Raw genomic sequence first — 24,421 nt, 5'->3', positions numbered from 1 at the left:
AGGAAGTATCTTGTTGGATCAGTTTTGGCAAACACGTGTGGAGGTGGATGTTGTGGTGAGCCGTTAGCAGCATAGTTTAGCACGTTGTTGCTCTTATGAGTACATTTCTGGACTAATTAGTGTTGTTTAGGGTTATGCATTATTATGCAAAGTTTTAACATGTGATGGGAAAGATATGATCTTAAATTGGGGGTTACGTCATTGTCTTTATTAAAGATGTTTGTAGTTTAAGAGGACGTTAAATTACGTCCGATGTTCGATAATAAAAATGGATGTTTAGCAAAGTAGAGTCTCTTTATGATCATTAATATTATGGTTTTCTCTGTCCTTTAGACGATGGATCCTGGACAAGATTTGCTTCTGGCTGCTCTTAGTGAAAGTGGAATCTGCCCTAATGATCTGTTTGATGTTGATCCTCAGGACACATTTCCACTCCCTGCTTCACAACAGGTCATTTAAAACACATACATGCAACACGGTTTACTCATTTTCATGCGGTTTAGTTTTTTTCTTCCTTAATTCAAAACTAAGGCTGGGTATTAACACAGATTTTACAAATCCATTTTTTTTTTTAAAGTATCTAATAGTTTGCATGTGTATCTGGTACAGTACATGTTAATTATTCTTAAGGAAAAAAAATCACTTTACTAAAGCTTTAAACTATACAAGGAACCTGCCATTTGGTACGTTAATGTTAAAGGTTAAAATTAACGTCCTGACTATCACATTTTATTGCAATTTAGTTTCAGATATATAATTAACATTGTATACAAAAATTTCAGTTGCACATAAGACAGTTTTTATGTAAACTTCTTAATTATATTAAAATAGCTTTACTTAAATTTGTTTTTGAAATAAAATCATTTGAACTTGTTTTACTAGTGGATTTATTCAAATCTACATGAAATATTGAAGAACACATAATAATTGTCACATACTGCATATATTTAGCAAAATACTCCACTCTTGAGTTGTTTTTCTCGCTAAGTAATTAGCTATGGATATTGAATGGCTTTCCTGAGGTTAATGTAGCTTTATGCGATCCCTTTCCGCAGTTGAAACAGTGGATTGAGTGATTACATGTCTTCTGATGATCATTCATATTTATTTTGTTCTATAACTAGTAGTAAAGTGGAAGGGATGATTGGTTCATATGCCGCTTGAACTGAGGCCCTACAGCTATTTGTTACAACATTAAAAAGCCCCCAAACCACATTTATTGTTTGAATTTTGTGACAGAATTACCATAACTTAAAAACGGAGATATCAAAAGCAACAAAGCACAAACCTTATTGAGCTTGTAGGATGTGAGGCTTGCTACAAATAATATTTAGTGAAGTTTTGTACATGCAACCCAGGTCAACCCAGACCTACTAAAAACAAAACTATTCTAAATTAAAAGCATTCTTTCGCAAAGAATTTGGTGATTAACAAGTGATGATTGAGTCGGCTTTTTTCTTTTCCTTTTCAGTCAGTCTCATTAAATGCACTTGACATTGGTCTCAGTAATGAAGCTTCTGGAATTGTCAGGATTGAACCTACAGTACCACCTACTCCTACAGTCACAATCAGGGTAAGCATCACTAACAGCCTAAAATCTAGTTCAGATTGCCTCCTATTCTGTCCAAGAACCAATGTTATTTTAATGTAATTGAATTACTATTATAGTTTTATTCATATTTGAAATGTTCCCATTTAAACTTTAGTGAAAGTTTTAGTAATTTTGTTTTTGTAATTGTTTAGTTTTTTAATGTCAATATAGTTTTTATTATTTTATGGTTTAAGACTGCATGTTCACGAAAACGTTTTTAGCCTTGCTTGAGAGCGTAGCTTTTTTTTTCTGGTCGAGACGCTATGGTTGCTATGATATGGAATATCCACTGAAATATGGCAGATGCATCGTGAATGAAATGTTTCTTCAAGCACTAATTTTCATAACAATATTATGGTAGTCCGGCAGTTCCATCTGGTAAAGACATAAATAGTCAATATTAGACAAGCAATATTAACTTTTCCATTATTGTTCAGTTGTAGTACAAGCAAAACGTGACCGTGATGAGCGCTGTTTTTTACCCAATGTTGAAACATTCTTTTGAAAAAACTTGGCGCTCCAATTGAAAAAATACACTCTCCTCAGGAAAAAACTCTTTGGTGGACACGCGGCCTAAGTGTTAGGCATCTTAGTACGCAAGTTAAACTAAAATGAAAAATCTTGTCTTAGCAACTGGTTGAAATAATAAAAAAAAAAAAATTTGTAGTTAATGTTTTTCAATTAATTTAGTCTTTTAAAAAAAATAAAAAATTTTTTTTATGGTATATCCATAGAACTGCCCACTTAGGCTGAAAGGCCAGTATGTTATGAGGCAACCAACCAGAGTTTTTGTTTTTAGTTTAGGATTGAGTTTATCAGCATTATCTTTTACCTGATATACAGATTATTTCACTGGTTATAAGTCTGAAAATGATGCGCATTATACGTTTCCGCTAACTTGTAACTAAGTTAATCAAACGGAACAATTTTTTTTGTTTTGTTTTTTTACTACAACAACAACGAAAAACATGGTTTTTTTTTATTTCTGGAAGTTGCATCAAGCCAGTCAGATTGGAACTAGTGATTTCATGCCTTTTATTCTGTGAAATAATACAGACAGTGAGTGAGCGAACTGTAGGCGGTCTGTCTGAAGCTACTGCTTGTGTGACACTTTTAATATTTGACTAAAGCTCAGAATTACGCATTGATTGTATATTCTGTGTCGTCTTTGCAGGAGAAGCCACAGCCCTCAACAACCACCTTCGTTTTAAATCAACTGAATCAGTTGCCATCGCTGGGTACAATTGTAGTCACTAAACCATCAGCCGGGACCACATCCAGGCAGACCATCACAGTAACCAAGGTCGTACACACAAGTTCGACAGCACAACGGAGCTTGTCCTCTCCCACTGTTTGCACTGTGGTCCCACCGAATAATGAGCAGATCAGGTTGAAGGACCTTCTCAGAACCAGCAGCCTGAAGACAAGCAGCCTTGGAGAGCTTATGAAGTTGAAGCCCCCACCTGACATAGCGCAACCTGTTGCTACGGCAACAGCCACAGGCACAAGTGAGTGCTAGCAGACGTGCTGGACCTCAAGCAATCATAGATGGTTTTTTGCTTGTAAGGGTCTGTCGATGCAGCTGTCGGCTTTGTGGCACTTTGCAGATCTAACTCTGAGTGCCAGTTTTCCAGCTGTCAAAACAAGAAACCAACATGAGCTCAAACCACCTTTGGAGGCGTTAAAGCCGCTTAGATGCTCTTAAGAAATAGACCTGTTTTTAGGTCTGTTTTATTACAAACATTATCGATTTAGGCCATATTCACAGTGCAGCTAAAGACGGTTGTCAGTGCTTCAAACCAGTGTGCTTTATGATGGTATTATTTTTATACCAATCAATTTTTTTATTATTTCAGGTTAGTATTTGTAGTGCAACTTATTTCAGTTGCCAAGGCCGCATTTCTCATTTTCATGAAGTTTTTCATCCAATATTTATTTTATTTCAGTTTTTTAGTTAACCAGATGTTTTTCTAAGTAGTTTTAGTTAATGATAACCCTGCTTTAAACCAAACAACTGTTCGATAATTTAAAACTGTTTTGAATTTCTAGCATTTATGGTGCACTGAAGAGCTTCATTGTTAAAAATTTGAGCATTGACTTAAGCTTGTTTAGAGAGGCTGTGTGGATGTAATCATGCTGTTTTTTTCTTTAATGTCAATGCTCTTCCTTTCAGAAATTATTCTGGTCTCCACAAAGATGATGAACAGATCAGGTATGGGTAGGGTTTTAACTGAAGTGCACTGAGTCTGTTTTCACAGGTGCTTTCATGTTGTGGTGGGGCCGTATCATTTCTGGCAAGCTGCTGTCGGTGGGTGTGAATATTTGTCTCATATTTGTGAATATTTTTTGTTTCCGTTTTCTTCAGCGGAATTAAACAATGGCTTGAAAAAGGAGGTTTCCAGCAAAGACGTAGCAAGAATCTGGGTCAACGATGACATGAAAATGCGGAGCTTCTCACCTGTAAATGTAAGTTTATTTATTTGTATTTAAATGTAATGAGACATTCACTGAGAACTTGAGCTGTCATTTTAAATTTTTGGGATCGTTTTTATTTATTTGAATGTAGAAATTGCCAGGCATGAAGGAGGAAGAGGAACCAGAGGAAGAGGAAGAAGAGGAGCTGGGTCATGCAGAGACGTATGCCGAATACATGCCGATGAAATGTATGTATAATCATGTTATCAGAGTGCTTAAAGGGATACTCCACCCCAAAATGAGAAGTTTGTCATTAGCCACTTACCCCCATGTTGTTCCAAACCCATAAAAGCTTCGTTCGTCCTCGGAACACAAGTTAAGATATTTGGATGAAACCCGGGAGGCTTGTGACTGTCCCATTGACTACCAAGTAAATTACACTGTCAAGGCACAGAAAAGTATAAAAAAAAAAGCATCAAAATAGTCCATCTGCCATCAGTGGTTCAATCTGAATTTTATGAAGCGACGAAAATACTTTTTAATCACTTTTTTAGTGATTAATGACAAACTTTTCATTTTGGGGTAGAGTATCCCTTTAAGTAAAGGATTGTGCACAGCCAGCAATTCCTTAGCTGTACATTGTATGTAATCTATGAAACATTCTGGATTTTTATTAATAATAATGAAAAAACAAAAAACAAAAAAAAAACTATGGCTTAGTTGGCACTGTTTTGGAAAATTTGTAAAGTTGATCATATTACGTCTCTCAGTGAGAATTGGACTACGGCACCCTGATCCTGTGGTGGAGACCAGCTCTCTGTCCAGTGTCAACCCACCAGATGTGTGGTACAGACTTTCCATTCCAGAGGAGACCATTGATAGAGGCTGGTTATCTGCCCTACAGCTTGAGGCAGTCACGTATGCTTCTCAGGTTTGGACCTTTTTTACATATTCTAAACTCAAATATGTTATTACCACTTAGAAAACCAATGAGCATTTTTCAGGTCAAAACACAATTACTATAGTTTCTAAAATGATGTATTGCAGTATTTTAGATCTGTCTCTTTCATTCATGTCTCTTTGTACAGCAACATGAGACATTCCTACCTAATGGAGACAGAGCAGCCTACTTGATTGGAGACGGGGCTGGCGTTGGAAAGGGTAGAACCATTGCTGGAATCATATATGAAAATTATCTTCTTGGCAGGAAAAGGTCCCTCTGGTAATCACTTGTTTTCTTCCTCCTTCAAGCTGCTTTTTGGTGTGTAATTGTACCATTATTCATGTTTTTTTTTCCACCACTGGTCTGTACAGGTTTAGTGTCTCAAATGACTTGAAATACGATGCAGAGAGGGACTTGAGAGACATTGGAGCAAAGAATATTCAGGTCCATTCGCTAAACAAGGTACATTAAGTGCTTCTTAGCCAACGTATCAAGATGTTTGTGTATTTTGAGTGGAAAATACATTTTCTGCACATCTCTCTTTCAGTTCAAATATGGAAAGATCTCATCGAAACACAATGGGAGTGTGAAAAAAGGTGTGATCTTTGCCACATACTCATCCTTGATTGGAGAGAGCCAATCTGGGGGAAAGTATAAGACGAGATTCAAACAGTTACTACACTGGTGTGGAGACGACTTTGATGGTGTTGTATCCTTTCAAGTTAAAAAGAAAATAGTAGGAAGGAAGAAAGTCTGAGATTGCCAATTTCATATCAAAATTCATACAATAAATTACGTTTTGATTAGGGATGCAACGATACAATTTTTACAGAACCGATCTGATATCAGCGCAGTTTAAAAAAAAAAAATAGTATGTTTATAAATTTTATATGTAAAATTTTTTCTGTGTTGACCTGATCGTCACTCTTTTGTGTGTTAAACACAATCTACTACATATAGATAAGAGACAAAAATACTATTATAAACTAAGTTAGTGGATAATTCAGCAGCAAAAGATACTCTAGAAAACTCATGGGTGCACAATTTTGTAAAACCTAGTGAAACATTTTTATTTACAAATAAATGTGAATAAGTGTACGACTAAATCTGGTAAAATGTTACACATTGCTCTTTGTATCGTTGTAAAATACATTCATGAAAAAACAAGCAAATACATTTATATATAAATACTATAAAAATTATATACTATAAAATTAAAAGACATTTCTTTTAAATGTGTAGCACAATGAAGGCAGCAACATATGATAGATAGGACAGATATCGATATCGATTCTCGTATCGCATGGAGAAGGATCACGATATATCGCCATATCGATTTATTGTCCCACCCCTAACTGATACTGAGTATCGGCTCGATGCATCCCTAGTTTTGATGCTCTTTAACGTGCCGTTCTGCTCCATTGCAGTGGCTCAGTACTGTAATCACGCATTTGCTGTAATAATGCAGGGAACCACTCATTATAAATCTTTCAGAAATATAAGAAGCGTTTTTACATCTGAAACGTGCTGCGATTTAATATTGCAAAGCAACTCTCATAATACAGAAACACTCATGAAGTAAGCAAAACGTGCAATGCGTGCACATGTTTGTATTGGTGCAGAATGAGAGGGACAAGTACAGTACAGCCTAGCGCCTTTACACTGGCTGATAGTTTAACTTTCGTGTCGTGTATGCTTAAGGTTGAAAATAAATGTTGTTTATAGTGAATGCCCCTATAAATGTTTTTATATTTAGTTTTAACCCAAATGATGCGGGTGCTAAGTGAGCAAACATCAAAAATCGTGCAACAGAAGTTGGACCGAAGATGAACATGGCGAAATATTGCGATCCTTCTCCATGTGATACGAGAATCGATATCTGGCGCCAAATACCGATATTTTAATTAATACAATAAGGTGCTCTAAATAGATTTCCCTGCTCACAGCGTCGAAAAAATGCACCATTTCCAGCTTTCCAAAAGCGCTCTGACTCTGAGCAAGTTCCATGAACTGCGTTCTCTATGAAGATGGGGATGCACGAGGAACCGAAGGATAAACGGATTTCCAGCCACCGTACACTGGCTGATATATCGATTATCGCAGAGTAGCTGTATTGTGATATTATCGTTACCGTGATTGTATCGTATCGTGAGGTACCCTGCAATTCCCACCCCGTGACGTCATGGGGTTGGTTCGCTCCGATGGCCAGTATGGTAATATAAGCATTTCTTTACATTTTGAACACGCACGTTATTTCAACACACAAATAATTTGGTTTTCACCATAATTTGGATGAATATTCAACATCAAACTGTCTATATGCTAAGTTTTGATCGTGGTATCCCAAACATTGTTTTCATAATGCCAGGCGCAACTTGATGTAAACAAATAACGCTTCATACAGTATCATTCATGTTGCATTTTATTGTTATTCAGACCATTCAGACATGCATTACATTGACTGGTTCACCAGTTGTATGTATCATATTTTATGTTCACCTGCGAATACAATTAGCTTTCCTGCTGTTAACAGGACGTAGTGTTTAACAAATCACTTACCTGAATGATCGGGCCAGTGCTGCTTCCTCAAAGTTTATCATTCTCACATGTTTTAAGCCTTGTCAGTTTAAATATTAAAGTGTTTTAAGCCATTCAAGCATGAGACAGCACTAAATAGATTTCAGTGCGGCACTTGAACGCTGTGATAGACCTTTTCTGAAAGGGATTTAAATGCAGGACTCGCGCGTTGTGATAATTTCTGTTCGTGCCAGTGGTGCCGCACACACACACACAAAAAGCCAAAGCTCGACTCGGATAGCACGTGAGTACCAAATTGAGCTTTCTTTCACGCCTTCATCAGCAAATGCACACAAAAGTAAGTCGGAATAAGTCTTGAGGAGTATCCATGTAAACGAGTATTGTTTCCGATCCGCACTTAACCCCAAACCAGCAGGTTCACGACTTCTCCAACCACTGATACTGCTCGGTCCCATCGCCGTATCGGCTCAAATGCATAGGCAATTACACTTATCATGGACTCAATAGTGCTTCAAGTAGGGGTGTGAATCGGCACTGGTTTCACAATTCGATTCGATTACGATTAAATTCAATATCACGATGCATCACGATTATATAAAATTTATTTTGTGCATTTTTATTAAATTATATATAAGCAGGCTACTTTTTAAAATAGTTAATTAATACATTAATATAATTCATTATTGTTAAGAATTAAAAGTAAATATAGCTTTAAAACATACAAGCAAATATAAAGTAATAAAGGGGGGAAAGACAATTCCAAGTGATAAACTAAAAGCACTTTCAGTAGGCCTATCTGGGAGTGCTTTAGGTATCAAAAGTTTACAGAGAATCATAGTTATGGGGTTTTCTTTTTTCCTCAGAATTATTACCATTTGATTATAACTGAAGCGCACGTGAAAGTCTGTCAGTATGTGAGTTTCGTGCATTTAATTTGTACTGCGTTCCAAACGGCAGAAATGAAAGCATATCTAAAGTGAAAGACTAAAATAACAGCGAGTGGAAGCACTGTCAAGCAATGCGCACTTGTCTCACAGCGCATATTCTGTGCAATGAAGCCCGCCACATTTGTCTGTAGCACACACACGTGCCATATGCAGGAAAAAGCCAAGCTCAGATTTTAAAATAGAGAGTGCATTTTTAATACTCGCGTGACAAGCACGTAAGCAAATGACGTCATAGGCTATAATCGTTATGGTCTATTACTGCATCAATGCAGAATCGTCCACATCGTGATGCATCAATGCAACGATTAATTTCGCCACCCCTAGCTTCAAGCGTGTGTTCAAAATGTAAAGAAATGCTTATATTACTACACTGGCCATTGGAGCGAACCAACCCTGTGACGTCACACGCTGTGGTACTGCAAGATTGCGGCGCCCTTGCTATACAGGCGTTAATACTGAATGTTTAACATTATATTAATTGCATGCATATACTTCGTAGACATCCTTAATCTCTAATAATAACTCCATTCTGTTGTTCTGTTACCGGTGTTTCTTTGTCTGAATACGGCACTTATCACATGCTGTGTGGTATCGGCGTTTGGTATCAGGTAGGAGTGTGAACCTACTCCGGTCTCACGGTTTGGTTCGATTACGATTATCATGTCATCGATTCGGTTCAATTTGATGTCACGATGCATGGACGATGCACTGCATCCTCAATTTTCAATTTTACTTCATGTATACAATTTTCTCAAATACAAGCAGTCAGATATATGAACTGAACTTTTAATTTTACCTGCTCAAAGAAAACGCGCTTCTTGAATGTATCAAACAAAACTAAGTCTGGGCACAAAAGACAACAGGAGCATTTAGAACAAATACACAAGTAAATACTAAATACTTGGCACTGACAGGCGTTAACAGCTCAGGATGAAAACGGCTGACGTAGTTTCTCAAGTTTAGTTGTATTACCCCCTGCATATTCTATTTGAGCGTGACATGATTCACACACAGCATGTGGTCAAGGCAACCAGGTTGTTCATAAAAGCCAAAATGTGCCCAGATGTCGGCTTTTAAAGTAGTTGGAGCATTTTTAATTACTCCCTCGGCCATTGTATGCTACCGTGACAAAGCACGTATGTGACAAATGAAGTCAGAAAAGCGTCAGTACGTTATAATTGGTGATGGCCTATTACTGAACCGATACCGAATCGTCCTCGTCTACATCGTGATGCACTGTAGAAATGATTAATTTTGACACCCCTGGTATTTTAATGAGTACAAGTACAGGAGCTCAGTATCGAACTGTATCAGCGCATCCCTAAAGACTAGTTGTCATGATACCGAAAAATAATTTTAAAAGTTGATATTCACGATTCTCATTTCCACAATTTTAGTACTACATCATTCTGACCTTCCTAAATGAACATTCTGTGCTCTAGACCAAAAATAATCACGTTTCTTTGCATATTGACTAAAACACAATGAAGTGCTTCACATGGTGTGATTTGTATTCAGCTCTCTGGTAACTATGGTGACTGATTCCCTTGACTGAGCATCTTAGATCATATTTGATGAGTGTCACAAAGCCAAAAATGTTTGCCCTATTGGGTCATCCAAGCCCACAAAGACCGGGCTGGCGGTTTTAGAGCTGCAGAATAAGCTGCCAAAAGCCCGAGTTGTGTACGCAAGTGCTACAGGTATGTGACTGTGGATGTTATGAATCTGTCAGCATGGATGCATTCATGTTTCTTTTTCCAATGCATTTATTTTGCTATTTATACATCTTTTGTTTGGTTTTGTGTAGGAGCGTCCGAACCCCGCAATATGGCCTACATGAATCGCCTTGGGATCTGGGGCGAAGGAACTCCATTTAAGGAATTTACAAATTTTATCCAAGCTGTTGAAAGAAGGCAAGTCGATCAGACCAGAGTTTGTGTCCATGACCTTGCTTTTTAGTACCAGCATGCATCCTCAATATTGAATGCAACCCTATTTTGGTTGAATTATTTTAGAGGTGTTGGTGCCATGGAGATTGTTGCCATGGATATGAAGCTGAGAGGAATGTACATCGCTCGACAGCTGAGCTTCACAGGCGTGACATTTAAAATCGAAGAAGTTCCCTTAACGCTGGACTACATCAAGATGTACAACAAAGCAGTTCGCTTGGTGCGTAAAATGCCAGAACTAAAACGGAACTGTTTTTTGCCATTAGGTATGTGTGACTTCGAATCCTTTAAATGATCATAGTCATTTATTTTGCAAACTTGCAGTGGGTCAGTGCAAGAGAGAAGTTCCAGCAAGCTGCCAACCTGATGGATGCTGAACAACGGATGAAAAAGTCCATGTGGGGTCAGTTCTGGTCCGCCCACCAGAGGTTCTTCAAGTACCTGTGCATTGCCTCCAAGGTTCGGAGAGTGGTGCAGCTGGCCAGAGAGGAGGTTAAAAATGGAAAGGTTAGATTGGACATTCTCTTACAACAAAAAAGCTTTCAGAGAGAAAGAATTACGGTGATTTTGGTAGTGCTGATCTCTAACCTTCTCTGTAGTGTGTGGTGATTGGTCTTCAATCAACTGGAGAGGCTCGAACCCTTGAGGCCTTGGAGGAGGGAGGAGGCGAGCTCAATGATTTTGTCTCCACTGCAAAGTGAGTGTAATACATTTGCAGGAAGTAGTTTTAATATTTTGTCCAAAAATGAAAATGTTCTCTCCCTCAGGCCATCCAAGATTTAGATGAGTTACTGTATTGACCCCAATATAAGACAACCCCCCTTTTTCCAGATGTACCATTTGGAAAAAGGCTTTTTGATAACCAAATCTGTCTTCTGTTTTAAAATCACTTACAGAGGAAGTTTGGTCCCATCAGGCTAACATGAGTCACGACTCGTGCTGCTGTAAGCTTTTCTTTTGCTTTTGTTTTCACTCACCATCTTTACAACACACATTACATATTTCATGGCACACTCGTTTTATGCGTTTTTGGAGCCACCTATTGTTGTGGGTGTATTATTGACACGTCAAAGTCTAGACCCTGAATATAAGACAACCGCGTTTTTTCAGATGTATTTCCAAGAAAAAAACATCGTCTTATTTGGGTCAATACGGTAGTTTGTTCATCTGAACAGATTTGGAGAAATTTAGTATTATAGCAAAAATTCACTGGAAAGGATCCATTCGTAAGCAAGTGGTAAAATGCTAAATTTCTCTAAATCTGTTCTGATGAAGAAATAAACTAATCTTGGATGGCCTGAGGGTAAGCAAAATTATTATTTTTTTTTAGGTGAACTCTTTCTTAAAAAGAAATAATTCCTTTTATACATTCTGTAGTCTGTAACGGATGAAAATGGACAAAGTATCATTTTCAATGATGATTTTAACTGAAAGTATCTATGCATGGTCTTTTAAAGGGGTGTACTGCAGTCCCTGGTAGAGAAGCATTTTCCTGCACCAGACAGACAAAAACTCTTCAGTCTTTTAGGCATCGACCTGAGTGTGAAGGAAACTCCTTCACCTAAAGAGACATCCGCTGAGCAAAAGGGCAAAAAGCGAAAAGGTACTATTCGCATGCACATGGAAACCGCAATAGCAATGCCTTGTTATATTTAGCAGCAGTTTCTACTCTGAAACTGAGCACATTTTGATGTTGGAGGAAGTAAAACCACTCTTGGGCTTTTGGGTTGCTCAAATTGAAAATGAGGGTGAGTAATGACCGTGGGTAACTGTTGTTTGCAGGTCCAGAAACAAAGAAGCAAGTGAAGAAGGCTCGTAAATCTGGGGGTCTGTCTGGTACCAGCTCAGACGAGAGCAACTCTGATGATTCGGACAAAGATGCGGAAAGCGACGACAGCTTCAAGTCGGTTAGCTCAGGGGAGGAGGATGAAGATGACTTCAACCCTTTTAAGGACGATTCCAGTGAGGATGAGGAAGATGGTAAGAATCTGTAGTCATGATTTATATAGCGCTTTATACAATGGACTCTTTTCACAGACTGTCACAATGTATTTCCACAGTTATTAACATTTGTAAATTATTACACCCAAGATAGTCAAGCCACAATATTTAGTAGCGCTTTATACAATGGACCCCTTTTCACAGACTGTGGTGACGCTAAGTTATTAACATTGTAAATTATAACTCTACACACTGTTATATTACCTTGGCTTTAAATTACAGAAGACTAGTTAACGCCTTTGCAGGAGTGTTTCTAAAACAGCAGCTGAGGGAGGAGAGGGACTGATGGCAAATTTGACATCTGTCTCTCGTATGATCAATGTACTCTTTATATTTTTTCTATCTTTTGTAAAAACACTATTGTAGATTTCCACCCCCCACATTAGGCCAAATGGGAACGCAAATGTGAAAAGGGTCCATACTTCAAAGCAGTTTATTTCAAAGCAGCTTGACATTGATAAACGGGAAATTAGCATTGTTAATGTTGCAGCTGTAAAGCAGCTCTACAGAAGACAATACTATCATTATTTAACTTAGGTCAGTTCAGCGTTGATTCATTTCTGTTCAGTAACCGTGTCAATGTTGCAAAGTTCATCAGATATAAAATGAATCCAGTTCAGCAATGAGCTGCTCTACAGAAGACTATAGTGTCATTTATTCACCTTAAAGGATTAGTTCACTTTCAAATTAAAATTTCCTGATAATTTACTCACCCCCATGTCATCCAAGATGTTTATGTATTTCTTTCTTCAGTCGAAAAGAAATTAAGGTTTTTGATGAAAACATTCCAGGAGTTTTCTCCATATAGTCAGCTTCAATGGACTCCAAACGGTCAAAATTACAGTTTCAGTGCAGCTTCAAAGGGCTATAAACAATACCAGACGATGAATAAGGGTCTTATCTAGCGAAACGATCGGTCATTTAAAAAATAAATAAATAACGTATATACTTTATAAACACAAATGCTTGCCTTGCTCTGTTCTGCGATGTTACTTAATTACGTTGAAAAGGTCACGCTTGACGTAGGCTCCATCTCATCTTCTCCAAGTTCAAAATCATCCGACAGCACGTATAAGTCTGCTATCCACCGTACAGCTAGAAAAACAAGAAATCATCATCATCCGGCATCGTTGTTTTACCTTTTAACTCCCTTTTTTTTGTAAACTGCGTTTGACTTGGTATTTGCATGTTCAACTTGTAAACACTGACTCTGTCCTTCCACCTACGTCAAGCGTGACCTTTTCAACGTAATTACGTGACGTCGCAGAACAGAGCAAGGCGAGCATTTGTGTTTAAAAAGCATATACATTTTTATTTTTTAAAATGACCGATTGTTTCACTAGATAAGACCCATATTCATCGTCTGGTATTGTTTATAGCCCTTTGAAGCTGCACTGAAACTGTAATTTTGACCTTCAACCGTTTGGAGTCCATTGAAGATGACTATATGGAGAGAACTCCTGGAATGTTTTCATCAAAAACCTTAATTTCTTTTCGACTGAAGAAAGAGATACATATACATCTTGGATGACATGGGGGTGAGTCAATTATCAGAACATTTTAATTTGAAAGTGAACTAGTCCTTTAACTCAATTCAATGTTGATACCATACTAATTTTCAAATGCTGACAACTGTTTGAAACTTAGATCCGTGGCTCATCAGAAAAGACACTAAAAAGAGCAAAGACAAGAGGAACAAGAAGAAGAAAAAGAGCATTGATCCAGACTCTATTCAAAGTGCCTTGTTAGCCTCCGGGCTTGGAACAACCAGACCCACTTTTACAACCCCCACCATCAAACCTTCAAACAACACGGTTGCTGTAGGTAAGCAACCAGTGAGCAGTAAGTTTCATCACAGACAATTACAGCTGAAAGTTCTTCAACAAAGCAGTATAATGAAGAAAGTCATTGTCCTGTGTATATCAATACTAATAATCACACTAAATAATTATTCTTTAGCCAAAAGTGAGCCAGAGGAGAGCAGCTGTGTGACCAGTCAGGATGCTGTTGAAGACGCCCAGCGGATGAAGAGGGACCTGCTGGAGAAACTGGAGCGGCTGGCAGAGGATCTGCCACCCAACACGCTCGACGAACTCATCGATGAGCTGGGAGGCCCTGATAATGTTGCAGAGGTTGGTCTTTTCATAGAGACTTTTTTTAGGGCTACCAGTTATTTTGTGTACACTGTATTGAATTAAAACATTGCCATTTTAAATGTGTGTGTCTTATGCAATGCAGATGACTGGCCGCAAAGGCAGGGTAGTCAGCAATGATGATGGCAGCATTTCCTATGAGTCTCGATCAGAACTTGACGTTCCAGTTGAAATCTTAAACCTCACGGAGAAGCAGAGGTTCATGGATGGTGATAAGGTATGCTGCTTTGATTTTACCCACATTTGTGTAATGTTTTAATATTGTGAACAGCATTTAAATAGCTCTGTGTTCACCTTGGTAGAACATCGCAATTATCTCAGAAGCTGCCAGCTCTGGTATTTCACTTCAAGCCGACCGCAGAGTGAAGAACCAGAGGAGGAGGGTACACATGACATTAGAGCTGCCCTGGAGTGCTGACAGAGCTATTCAGCAGTTTGGTGGGTACATAGAATTTATTTTTTTATTTATTATATCTTCTTTATTAATATTATGTTTTCGTATGTGTATAATATTATAAATATTTTGAGTGTCTGTATAATTTGAGTTCTCGGTTCACAAACTCTTTGGATTCTTTGCAAACAGGTCGAACACACCGATCCAACCAGGTCACAGCACCTGAGTATGTGTTCCTCATCTCTGAACTCGCTGGAGAGCAACGATTCGCCTCGATTGTTGCCAAACGTCTAGAAAGCCTGGTAAGTCCCTCGTGCACGTGTTGCACACTAATGGGGTCAGTTTTAATTTGTAAGCCTAATTGTGTTTGTCTTTCTCAAATAGGGGGCGTTAACGCATGGAGACAGAAGGGCCACAGAGACGAGGGATCTCAGCCGATTTAACTTTGACAACAAAGTAAGATTAGATTACACACACCGTCAGTATTAAATAGGGTTGTTGCTAGACTATGAGCTGATGTCTTTTTCTCATCTACAGTACGGCAGAAACGCTCTGGAAATAGTTATGAAGTCTATTGTCAGTCTGGACTCTCCTTTAGTGTCTCCACCTGCTGACTTTGATGGGGATTTCTTTAAAGGTACAGTTGATTGTTTTTAATAACAAGAAACAGTCACTGGAAAACCACTAAATTTAACTTAATGGCTTGTATTATCTTTTCTTTTTTATTCTCAGAAATCCGCAATGGTTTAATTGGAGTGGGGCTGATAAATGTGGAGGATAGAGCTGGTGTTCTCTCACTGGACAAAGGTGAGCGATTTTCACAGTATTTTATTAGTTTTTCTTTTCACACAAAATGTTCAGGGTGCCCGCTGGTTTTTAAAAAGTCTTCAATGTCTTAAATTCAGTCTGATCAAATTAAAACCATAGAAAGTGTTAAGTTTAAGAGTTTAAGTATCATTTAAAGAGTTCAGAAAAACTCGAATCACCTTCTGGCCTAAGGTGATAAATGTCACAGGAAGGAAAGACTAAATGGACATTAATTCATTATACAGATTTTACTAGTATTGGCTCAATACTGTTTTATGAGCAAAATCCAATATCAGTTGGTCTCTAAATCATATGTATTTATGTATTAGTTTAACGTTTCTAAACATATGAAAATATTGAATAAAACGTGTTAAGTATTTTAAACTTGCAGTTGAAAATGTGCCCCAGTCTATTGCCAAGTTTTCATTTTCTCATACCACATAACTTGTATCTAATTATATATTCATTTTTTATAGACTACAACAACATCGGGAAGTTCTTGAACAGGATTCTTGGTATGGAGGTCAATCAACAAAATGCTCTCTTTCAGTATTTCGCCGACACTTTGAACGCTGTCATTCAGAATGCCAAAAAGAATGGAAGATACGATATGGGGATTTTAGGTAAGAAAGTGTTTAAACATGACAAGTCTTAAATGTTATACAGACTGGAAGTTCTATTGAAACCAGTCTTGGGCTATAGGCCACAAAACTCCAATACAAATTTGTCAACCAAAAGATAATTTTAGATGTTTAATTACTATTTGGTGCATTGGGATCGCTAGGCGAAGGCTTAATGAACTAGTTTTTGTGAAAACCTCAAATTCAACAAATGTTTCACTTTTTTTGCCTGTAGCTCAAAATTAGCCTGTGCGCATTCCGACGCATTTTAATGGGATTTTAATGTAGTGAAAACCTTTTTCGACTTCAAGATGAGCTCGTTTTGTTCACTTTTCAGTCACATTTCAGTTTAAATGTGTTTTGTTTACAGATTTGGGCTCTGGAGATGAGAAAGTGAAGAAAGCTGATGTAAAGAAATTCTTGACACCAGGATATTCCACCTCAGGGCATGTGGAGCTCTATACAGTATGTAAAATAGGTGTCCATGTTTATGAGCATCATTATGATGCAATTATTATTGTTTATGTATGTGATAATTGGCTAATGGGCAAAAATTGTTTCTGTCTTCAGATGAGCGTGGAGCGGGGTATGTCATGGGAGGATGCCACCCACGTCTGGGCTGACCAGAATGGACCAGATGATGGCTTTTATGTACAGGTGAACAAAGCTTTTTATTTCCACTTTATGCACCCCACTTTCAGTTCATTGAACTACTGAACTTAACAGCATTCTGTTTCATCTTAAGGTGCGGAATAACAAGAAAATTGCCATCCTGATAAAGGAGGTCAATCCCAGAAAGAGACTCTTTATGGTGTACAGACCAAATATAGGAAAACAAGTTAAACTGGAGACCTATGTGGACATCAAAAAGAGAAGTAAAAAGGTATTAAATTACTGTAGTTTAATTGCATTTAAGTTTTTTATTTTTTTTTTATTTTATCAGCTGTATTTTCCTAGACATGCTGTGGTCAAGATTTCTAAATTGCCTGAAATGTCCATGTTTTGGCTTAGGTTTCATGTTTTTTTCATACTTGTTAAAGCTAATATGACCAAAGTAGGTTGACTAGTAGGTTTCAGTCGTTGTACATAATTGACCAAGCGTGGCATGCAAGGACGCAGGATGTACAGAGAATGTCAAACCAATGCAAATATGCACACACGCAATGTGTGAGGCCTGTTGAAGGTACGTCAGTAAGAAAACAAAACTAAAACCCAAATGTTTTAGGCAATTTGGAAATCTTGGCCAGGACATGACCGGGAAAAAAAGAGGACATATGGTCACACCCTAGTTATTGTGTCATGTGAAACGGCTTGTTCTAGCTAGACTCGAGGTGAAACAGCACTTAAAAAATATCCCAAAATGAAAGCATGCTTTTTATGTCAATAGCTTAGAGATTGAGACATCTGCTGTTTTCAATCAGCACATTGGGATAATTACAGACAGTCATGATCACATCTTAAATTTGATCTTCAAATGTTTAACACCAGCACTGTTCGTCACATGACTTTCAGGCTTCCCAGCTGCATGTCTAATGTTCTGAAAACTTCTGTATCGCTATAATGAGGGTCATGTTATCATGCAGATTAAACCACTTATAAGCCAACATCCAAAATCAAAAATTTGGTGTCTCATTTGGTGCTTGGTGTATGTTAATTTTAGCCTCTTTTGGCATCCTGCAGACTGTTTCATGTCATTTCCTCGGCTCGTACAGTCTCTAATCCTTCTCATCTCAAAATAGGTCCTCTCTGATGATGCCAAGCAGCACTGGATTGATCAGTACAACTCCTCGGCTAACGTCTGCTCGCATGCGTACTGGTAGGTGCTTCTTTCAAGTCATTTCAGAAGTGAAAATAGAAACAAACATGCAGTTTCACTTTTGATTTGTGAAGTCTGAAAATGTTGTCATGAGAAACACTCTTTTTGACAGGCGAGGGAACTGTAAGAAAGTGTCAGTGGGGCTACAGTGTGAGATCGGGCTGCGGTGCAGGACATACTTTGTCCTCTGTGGCTCTGTCCTCAGTGTGTGGACCAAAGTGGAGGGCGTGCTGGCCTCAGTCAGCGGAACCAATGTGAAGATGCAGATTGTGCGTTTGAGAACAGAGGACGGGCAGAGAATTGTGGGTAGGTTGTCAAACGGATACAAATACAGACAAATACATTATTATTGTGCAGTAGAGTTTACTTCTCAAAGTAATAGTAAAATTACTAACTACTCCATGTTTTAATTTGAACTGTAAACCTCTGTGTGGAATTTTTCATTTTATTTAAAATTTTAAGAGATTGATTGTTTTATGCCTTCATTTGATTACCACTTTATATAAATTTGAATTAACTCATAAACCCAGAGAAATTAAAACGACAAATTATTTCACAGGTCCCTATTAATGTAAAAACAATAAATTAAGTTTCAATTGATTAGACATGCTTTCTGATGATTACAATTTAATTAAACCATTAAAATGGAATCCAGAAAAATTAAACTTAACTTGGCCTTAATTCCATAAGGCCCTAAATTTATTTATTTTTATTAAGCTTTTAAAAGTTGTAGAAATTCTAGAAGTTTCATCATTTCAGTTGCTTAAACATGGTTTTTGCTTACTTAAATTTAACCATTAAAACAGTTTAGAAAAATTGAAATGGGGAAAATAAACAATCCAGAAAAACTAAAGACAGTATTTGGGGGAAAAATTAAATGGGTTTCATTTAGCCCCAAGTATCAGATTTTTGTTAAACTTTTAAAAGTTGTTGTGTAATTGTCATTTCAATTAATTAGACATGCTTTTTGATTACTAAAAATTTAATTCATCAAGCAGAAATTGTTAAAAGAAAAAAATGAGTTCTCAGGTGTGTAAAACAAAAAAGTATAATCAGCCAGGTAAGATTTTTGATAGACCTTTTTTGGCCTGATTGCATTTTTCCCAGTGTACGGAAAAAATGCAATCAGGCTAAAAAAGGTCTATCAAAAATCTTTTATTTCTCATATACAAAAGTGCAAGGTGTCTTAAAAACAGACCAAAGAGCAGACGTTTCAGCCCATGCTTTCTTCAGTGCTCATGAAATTGAATTTAACCAACAAAACAAAACACACATGGATTTTGGAAAAAAAATAAAATGGAACATGGGGATAAACAAAACTCATGTCGTAGGGCCCTAAAAAAAAAAAGTTCGAATTTTCACCCAGTTTTCTTTTTTTCTTCTCAGGTCTGATCATTCCTGCCAACTGCGTGTCGCCGCTGATCAACATCCTGTCGTCATCGGATCAGTCTCAGCAGCTGGCCGTGCAGCAGCAGCAAATGTGGCAGCAACTCCATCCACAGAGCATCAGCCACAGAGTCAACACATAGCGTGACACAAACACCCCTCGCATTAGGGCAGATGCGGCATCATAAGCCAGCCAGCCACCCTTCCTCTTCCGGCACGCCGTGAGGAAGTTGGTGCTGTGTCGTATTTAATATTTCAGGGTTCATGTCCAAAGAGGACTCGTTGCCAAAGGAGCTACAGAATCAGAGCTCTGCGCGTCAGGAAACCGCACTGAGAGGGGCGAAACTGGACGATACTTGGTCAGGCCGTTTCCTTTTCACAACCTCCAGTCTGCTAAATCATGGCCTGTGCTTTCCATCGACATGCGTGGCTTTATGAAGTCACACACACTACTATGTACACAGGACAGCGCTCAGGGGTTACTCACAATCTAGTTTCTTTTTCCATTTCTTTTTCTTGTCTCGTCTCGCCTCCATCTGTCCCCACCTTCAGCCTTCTGACCCAGCATGTCTTGGGCACGACGCTGCTTGTTTACCACTTAATACAGTCCCTGATTTGAAAGCAGGAACACAGTGGGTGTAATCGGTGTAAACCCAACCCTAAAGACTGGATCAGAGACGTTGCATGGTTTGACAAACCCTTTGGATTTTGTTTAGTTTACGGAAGTGGGTCAGCAGGTTTTTGCAGCTTTCCAGTTCGCCTGCGATTTGTAAACTGTAATGTCCTCTACAGAAGGCCACATCAATCAGTGCTTTTGCTTAGTTTTTCTATTTTTTGCTTTTAATGATTTGCCGTCACTCGTGTTATTGGGGACAAAAACCTCATTTCTGCTGTAAATGTGTGAGTTTGACACGCGCTCAGTCTCTATACTATATCTTGATGTATAGTTGCATATCTGAAATGTCATGTTTTTGCTGAATTGTAGATGTTGCAGCACTAAAGACAATGTCATTCATCCTTGCACGAGTTGCACTACTGATGGATCTGTTGTAAAGAATCTATGGAAAAATTTAACTGACTGCAAGATCTCTACCTCTTGCATATGACCAATAAATCTTGTGGATTACCTCCATTTCAAAATGTCTTTACTTCAGGGCAACCACTTCTTTTTTGCATTCATAATGTGCATTTAACTTTTATTTTTCAGCGTGGTAAGGATTGAACCAGAAGGAAACTGTAGTAGGTAAACCTGAAATCTTTTATTTTCAGTATTTGGTGCATTTCGGAAGAAAATGTATAAATATAGTTTTAAAAGTCGGACGAGTGTATGTAAAATAACACAGTTTATTTCAGTATACATAATGTAAAAAGCTTTAAAATAATAATAATCACTTTAAATCTAACTAAACAAGATTTGTTCTCAACTAAATTCTTTTGGAATCTGTTCATTCCGCTTGATTTAAGTATTTGGTTCTAAAATTGCAAATGTTAGATTTTAGGGGAAAATTAAAAATGTAATCTATGATCATATTTCATTGTTTAAAAAAAAAAAAATCCTTTTCACTTCCCCTCTTTTTTTTAAAGTAAAAGTGTATTTTTATTAAAATAAAAAAAAAATTAAATTAAAAATCTCTCAAGTAAAACCTACTCAAAAGATTTAAATCTTCGTGATAACCAGCATTTTTTTTTTTTTTATTAATCATTTTGTAACTTCTCCGGTTGTCACTGTGATGATGGACAACGCTGGTTATTTTTTCATTAATTATGTGTTAATTGTCTGAGTTCTTTGTGATGATGATGGACAGCAGTGTGGGTGTCATGAGGAGTGACGCGGCCATATTTGCCGGTGCTGCTCCGCTGTAAACAAAAAGTGTCTCTGAGACGGACGCTCCGCTGATTTTAGGGACAATTTTATTTCTCTCATTTATTATCTCTTCAGGTATGTCTTACAAACCCAATCTCCATCAACACCTTCCGGGAACTTCTGGGAACCAAGGTATGCCGAAAAAGCGTGGAAAACTCTTGGTCTTGAGTGTATTTGGTCGAATGTAAGAATTGGCGTGAGAAAGAATACCTGGGGAAAAGCCGTGTGTAGTTTTTGTCCAGTCTGATCGCTACAGGGTCAGATCCTTCACATCCGCCATTATTACTAGTGAAAAAAACGTATTCCTCGCCTTCGCTAGGGCTAAATATCGGCGTGAGGTACATGTTTTGGTTCTTCCCGAAGGGTCCGCGTCGCGCCGTGGCCGGATGGGTTTGCGTGGAGGCCGCTAGATTGTGATAAAAATGAATCCTTTTAGCGGCTAAGATCAAGCCCGTGCCGTTTCCTCCATGATTGTCTCTTGGGCTGTTGATTGATCGGATTCAGACGTGCCGTTTTAGTGCTCTTTGGGGACACCTAGTGGCGGAGGGTGGTATTGCATAGAGCGAAGGCCGGGGCTAGTTGTCACAAGCGTAACTGTGAGGCTTTGAGACAAAAGATGCACGTCTGTCTTGAAATAATGCATTTGCTTAAATCATAAGCTGTTGTATCATACAGTTAAGGATGTGTATTGTTGCTTTAACAGGAAACATTCCCTCTCCATCTTCAATGGCAACAATACAGTCATACAAGCCAATTCTAAATGACTTTGGGCCGCCTTCGTTGGGATTCCCGCAGGTATGTTACTATAGTTAACTAACACTTAAAAATGATGTTTTATTTCAGCTTGTTGCCAAGGCAACATTTCTCATTTTTGTTTAGTTTAACTTAAACTAAACCTGACATAAAAACTATGTAGATGTGTTAAAAAGAAAATTTTGCAAAATAATAAAAAACTAAATTACAAAAATTAAAACGCCACTAAAACAAATAACAAAATTACTAAAACTGTTAAAGTAAAAAATTAATTCAAGATATTAATAAAAGCTATATTTAGTTTTAATTTGACATACTGAAATAACTAAAACAAAAAGCAATGTAGACATATTAAATAAGATGATAAAAATGATAAAAACAAAAAAATTAAAATGAAAACATTAAAAGCAAAAACTAATTTAAACTATATTAATTTAGTTTGTACTAAAATAAAATATATAATGTAAATTAAAATAAAATTACATAGACATATTAAAAAAAACCAAACTAATAAAAATGACAAAAACAATAAAATTACTAACACTTTGAAATTAAAATGAAAACAGGAAATAAAGTGCAAATGAACTTCAATACTAAAATACCCAAAAACGAAATCTATAGACGTTAATAAATATAAAAACAAAACACAACAAAATTACAAAAATATTAAATTAAATTTAAAACTCATTCTATCCTAACAACAAAAAAGAATAATAAAAATATATATATTTTTTTCATGTTTAGGGTCCAAATGGGAGCCAAGTACCTCAGAGTAAATATGCTGAACTCCTCGCCATTATCGAAGAACTTGGGAAAGAAATAAGGCCTACATACGCAGGGAGTAAAAGCGCCATGGAGCGACTTAAAAGAGGTTTGTGGACATGATCAAAGACAAAATATATAAATCTACTTAAAAATATATTTTTTTAAACTCAAATAATGCGTCTTGGAAGCTGATTTGTATGGTTTTCTGTGTGTTGTAGGTATCATTCATGCCAGAGGGCTTGTTCGGGAGTGTCTGGCAGAGACAGAGAGAAACGCCAGATCCTAGCGCCTCCTTCCGCATTCTCTCCATACGGCTGAAAGAACTGTGTCACACGGGAGTCATGCATGCCTTTCCTTTGAGGGGATAAAACAATCAAAAAATGGAGCATTTATGTTACGAGTTGCGCTTTTCATCTGCGGTTTGGAGGGAATAAGGCACCATTCAGAGAATATACCTTCTGATTTATAAATGCAAGAGATCCGGAACTGTTGCCATTTGAGTTTTTTTATATATTTCATTTTCTTTGACCACATAGTATCTTTAAGAACAAATAAGCAAAAATGCATGCAACTGGATGAAAGGTCCCACAGTAGAATCTGCATGGCTTTTACAGGTTAGACTAGGTTTGTGCTTTTAGAAATAGGTCTCAGGATAAGGTAAAGTATTTTTTCTTTGGACGCACTAATGGATAGGTGAGGTTTCTTTTAATTGGGGAGATACTGAAAAGTATTATAGTGATGCCATTACTTTCGTCTTTATTTGTATTTATTACCTTGTGTAATACAATGTATTTTCATGTAAAGACAAAACAGGTCACTCTTTGGAATTTTGTATATCTGTCAATAAATATGACATTCATTGTGTATGAAACACTTTTGTTTATTGTTTTGCGATATTGCTATTCTTGCATAAATTTACCACAGTAAGAATATTTTCCGCCAAAAATCAGACTTTACAATAAAACTGGGAACTTGAGTCGTACATGCAAAAGATTCCTATACTTTTGAAGAAACAACCATATTTATTCACTATGAAACAATGGTCACCATGTTAATTATTTAAGGCTATACTGTGTAATAATAGCTTTGCATGTTTTAAAATAATGCCATAATATAGTTTATAATTGCAAATTGACTTTTTTATTGCCGTGTGAATTCTGTTTTTACCCCAAGTAAAATAACCAAAGTTAAAAATAAGAATGACATTTTATAAAAATCATAATTTTAAGAAGATTAATCATATTTTAGATCCATAGGAAATGTTTGCATTGTTACAATTAAACCCTTTTTTGTTTTTTACTGAATTCACAGTATTGTAATGCGTGGTGTGCTTTCTGAGTGTTTTTAAAAATTTGAAGAATTCTCAAAAAGTGATTTTCATGACTGCAACAATGCAGTTATTTTACAAAAGAAAATCATGCAAAAATATAATATTGCTGTATTGTTTATTCGTTTAATTATTTACATTATGTTCATGAA

At 37.1% G+C, this 24,421-nt stretch overlaps 2 protein-coding genes across 8 annotated transcripts in view; both read left to right on the top strand.

Moving 5' to 3' along the window:
* The window catches only part of sbno1 (strawberry notch homolog 1 (Drosophila)), a 21,763-nt gene extending 1,071 nt beyond the window's left edge, over positions 1 to 20,692 (top strand). For 2 of the 6 annotated variants that reach the window (XM_058788733.1, XM_058788732.1), the window contains 33 exons: positions 1 to 55; positions 334 to 450; positions 1,472 to 1,573; positions 2,766 to 3,099; positions 3,765 to 3,803; positions 3,957 to 4,057; positions 4,158 to 4,254; positions 4,777 to 4,937; positions 5,095 to 5,228; positions 5,321 to 5,411; positions 5,497 to 5,658; positions 9,999 to 10,134; positions 10,242 to 10,347; positions 10,450 to 10,603; positions 10,708 to 10,890; positions 10,983 to 11,080; positions 11,841 to 11,986; positions 12,166 to 12,363; positions 14,032 to 14,226; positions 14,344 to 14,516; positions 14,623 to 14,754; positions 14,840 to 14,975; positions 15,121 to 15,233; positions 15,316 to 15,387; positions 15,469 to 15,568; positions 15,664 to 15,738; positions 16,215 to 16,361; positions 16,729 to 16,823; positions 16,929 to 17,015; positions 17,104 to 17,241; positions 18,098 to 18,174; positions 18,287 to 18,480; positions 19,561 to 20,692. The exon at positions 1 to 55 is cut by the window's left edge. In XM_058788733.1, coding sequence (XP_058644716.1) covers positions 337 to 450; positions 1,472 to 1,573; positions 2,766 to 3,099; positions 3,765 to 3,803; positions 3,957 to 4,057; positions 4,158 to 4,254; positions 4,777 to 4,937; positions 5,095 to 5,228; positions 5,321 to 5,411; positions 5,497 to 5,658; positions 9,999 to 10,134; positions 10,242 to 10,347; positions 10,450 to 10,603; positions 10,708 to 10,890; positions 10,983 to 11,080; positions 11,841 to 11,986; positions 12,166 to 12,363; positions 14,032 to 14,226; positions 14,344 to 14,516; positions 14,623 to 14,754; positions 14,840 to 14,975; positions 15,121 to 15,233; positions 15,316 to 15,387; positions 15,469 to 15,568; positions 15,664 to 15,738; positions 16,215 to 16,361; positions 16,729 to 16,823; positions 16,929 to 17,015; positions 17,104 to 17,241; positions 18,098 to 18,174; positions 18,287 to 18,480; positions 19,561 to 19,703 — 4,233 coding nt within the window. In that variant the 5' untranslated portion in view covers positions 1 to 55; positions 334 to 336 and the 3' untranslated portion in view covers positions 19,704 to 20,692. The remainder of the gene's footprint in view (positions 56 to 333; positions 451 to 1,471; positions 1,574 to 2,765; positions 3,100 to 3,764; positions 3,804 to 3,956; positions 4,058 to 4,157; positions 4,255 to 4,776; positions 4,938 to 5,094; positions 5,229 to 5,320; positions 5,412 to 5,496; positions 5,659 to 9,998; positions 10,135 to 10,241; positions 10,348 to 10,449; positions 10,604 to 10,707; positions 10,891 to 10,982; positions 11,081 to 11,840; positions 11,987 to 12,165; positions 12,364 to 14,031; positions 14,227 to 14,343; positions 14,517 to 14,622; positions 14,755 to 14,839; positions 14,976 to 15,120; positions 15,234 to 15,315; positions 15,388 to 15,468; positions 15,569 to 15,663; positions 15,739 to 16,214; positions 16,362 to 16,728; positions 16,824 to 16,928; positions 17,016 to 17,103; positions 17,242 to 18,097; positions 18,175 to 18,286; positions 18,481 to 19,560) is intronic. The other 4 variants (XM_058788734.1, XM_058788731.1, XM_058788736.1 and 1 more) reach the window with 4 other exon arrangements.
* Positions 20,693 to 20,839: 147 nt separating this feature from the next.
* On the top strand, positions 20,840 to 23,806 carry LOC131547945 (cyclin-dependent kinase 2-associated protein 1). 2 transcript variants are annotated; one of them, XM_058788739.1, is made up of 4 exons: positions 20,840 to 21,499; positions 22,128 to 22,219; positions 22,922 to 23,048; positions 23,161 to 23,806. In XM_058788739.1, the coding sequence occupies exons 2-4, from the start codon at positions 22,151 to 22,153 to the stop codon at positions 23,226 to 23,228; spliced, it is 264 nt and encodes an 87-aa protein (XP_058644722.1). In that variant the 5' UTR covers positions 20,840 to 21,499; positions 22,128 to 22,150; the 3' UTR covers positions 23,229 to 23,806. The 2 variants fall into 2 exon arrangements, with proteins under 2 accessions (XP_058644722.1, XP_058644721.1); XM_058788738.1 differs by having other exon boundaries at positions 20,840 to 21,556.
* The last annotated feature ends 615 nt before the right edge of the window (positions 23,807 to 24,421 follow it).

Source organism: Onychostoma macrolepis, chromosome 10, assembly GCF_012432095.1.
Source record: "Onychostoma macrolepis isolate SWU-2019 chromosome 10, ASM1243209v1, whole genome shotgun sequence".
NCBI classification, from domain to species: domain Eukaryota; kingdom Metazoa; phylum Chordata; class Actinopteri; order Cypriniformes; family Cyprinidae; genus Onychostoma; species Onychostoma macrolepis.
Note: the sequence above shows the minus strand (reverse complement) of the source record. Positions and strands in the feature narration are given on the sequence as shown.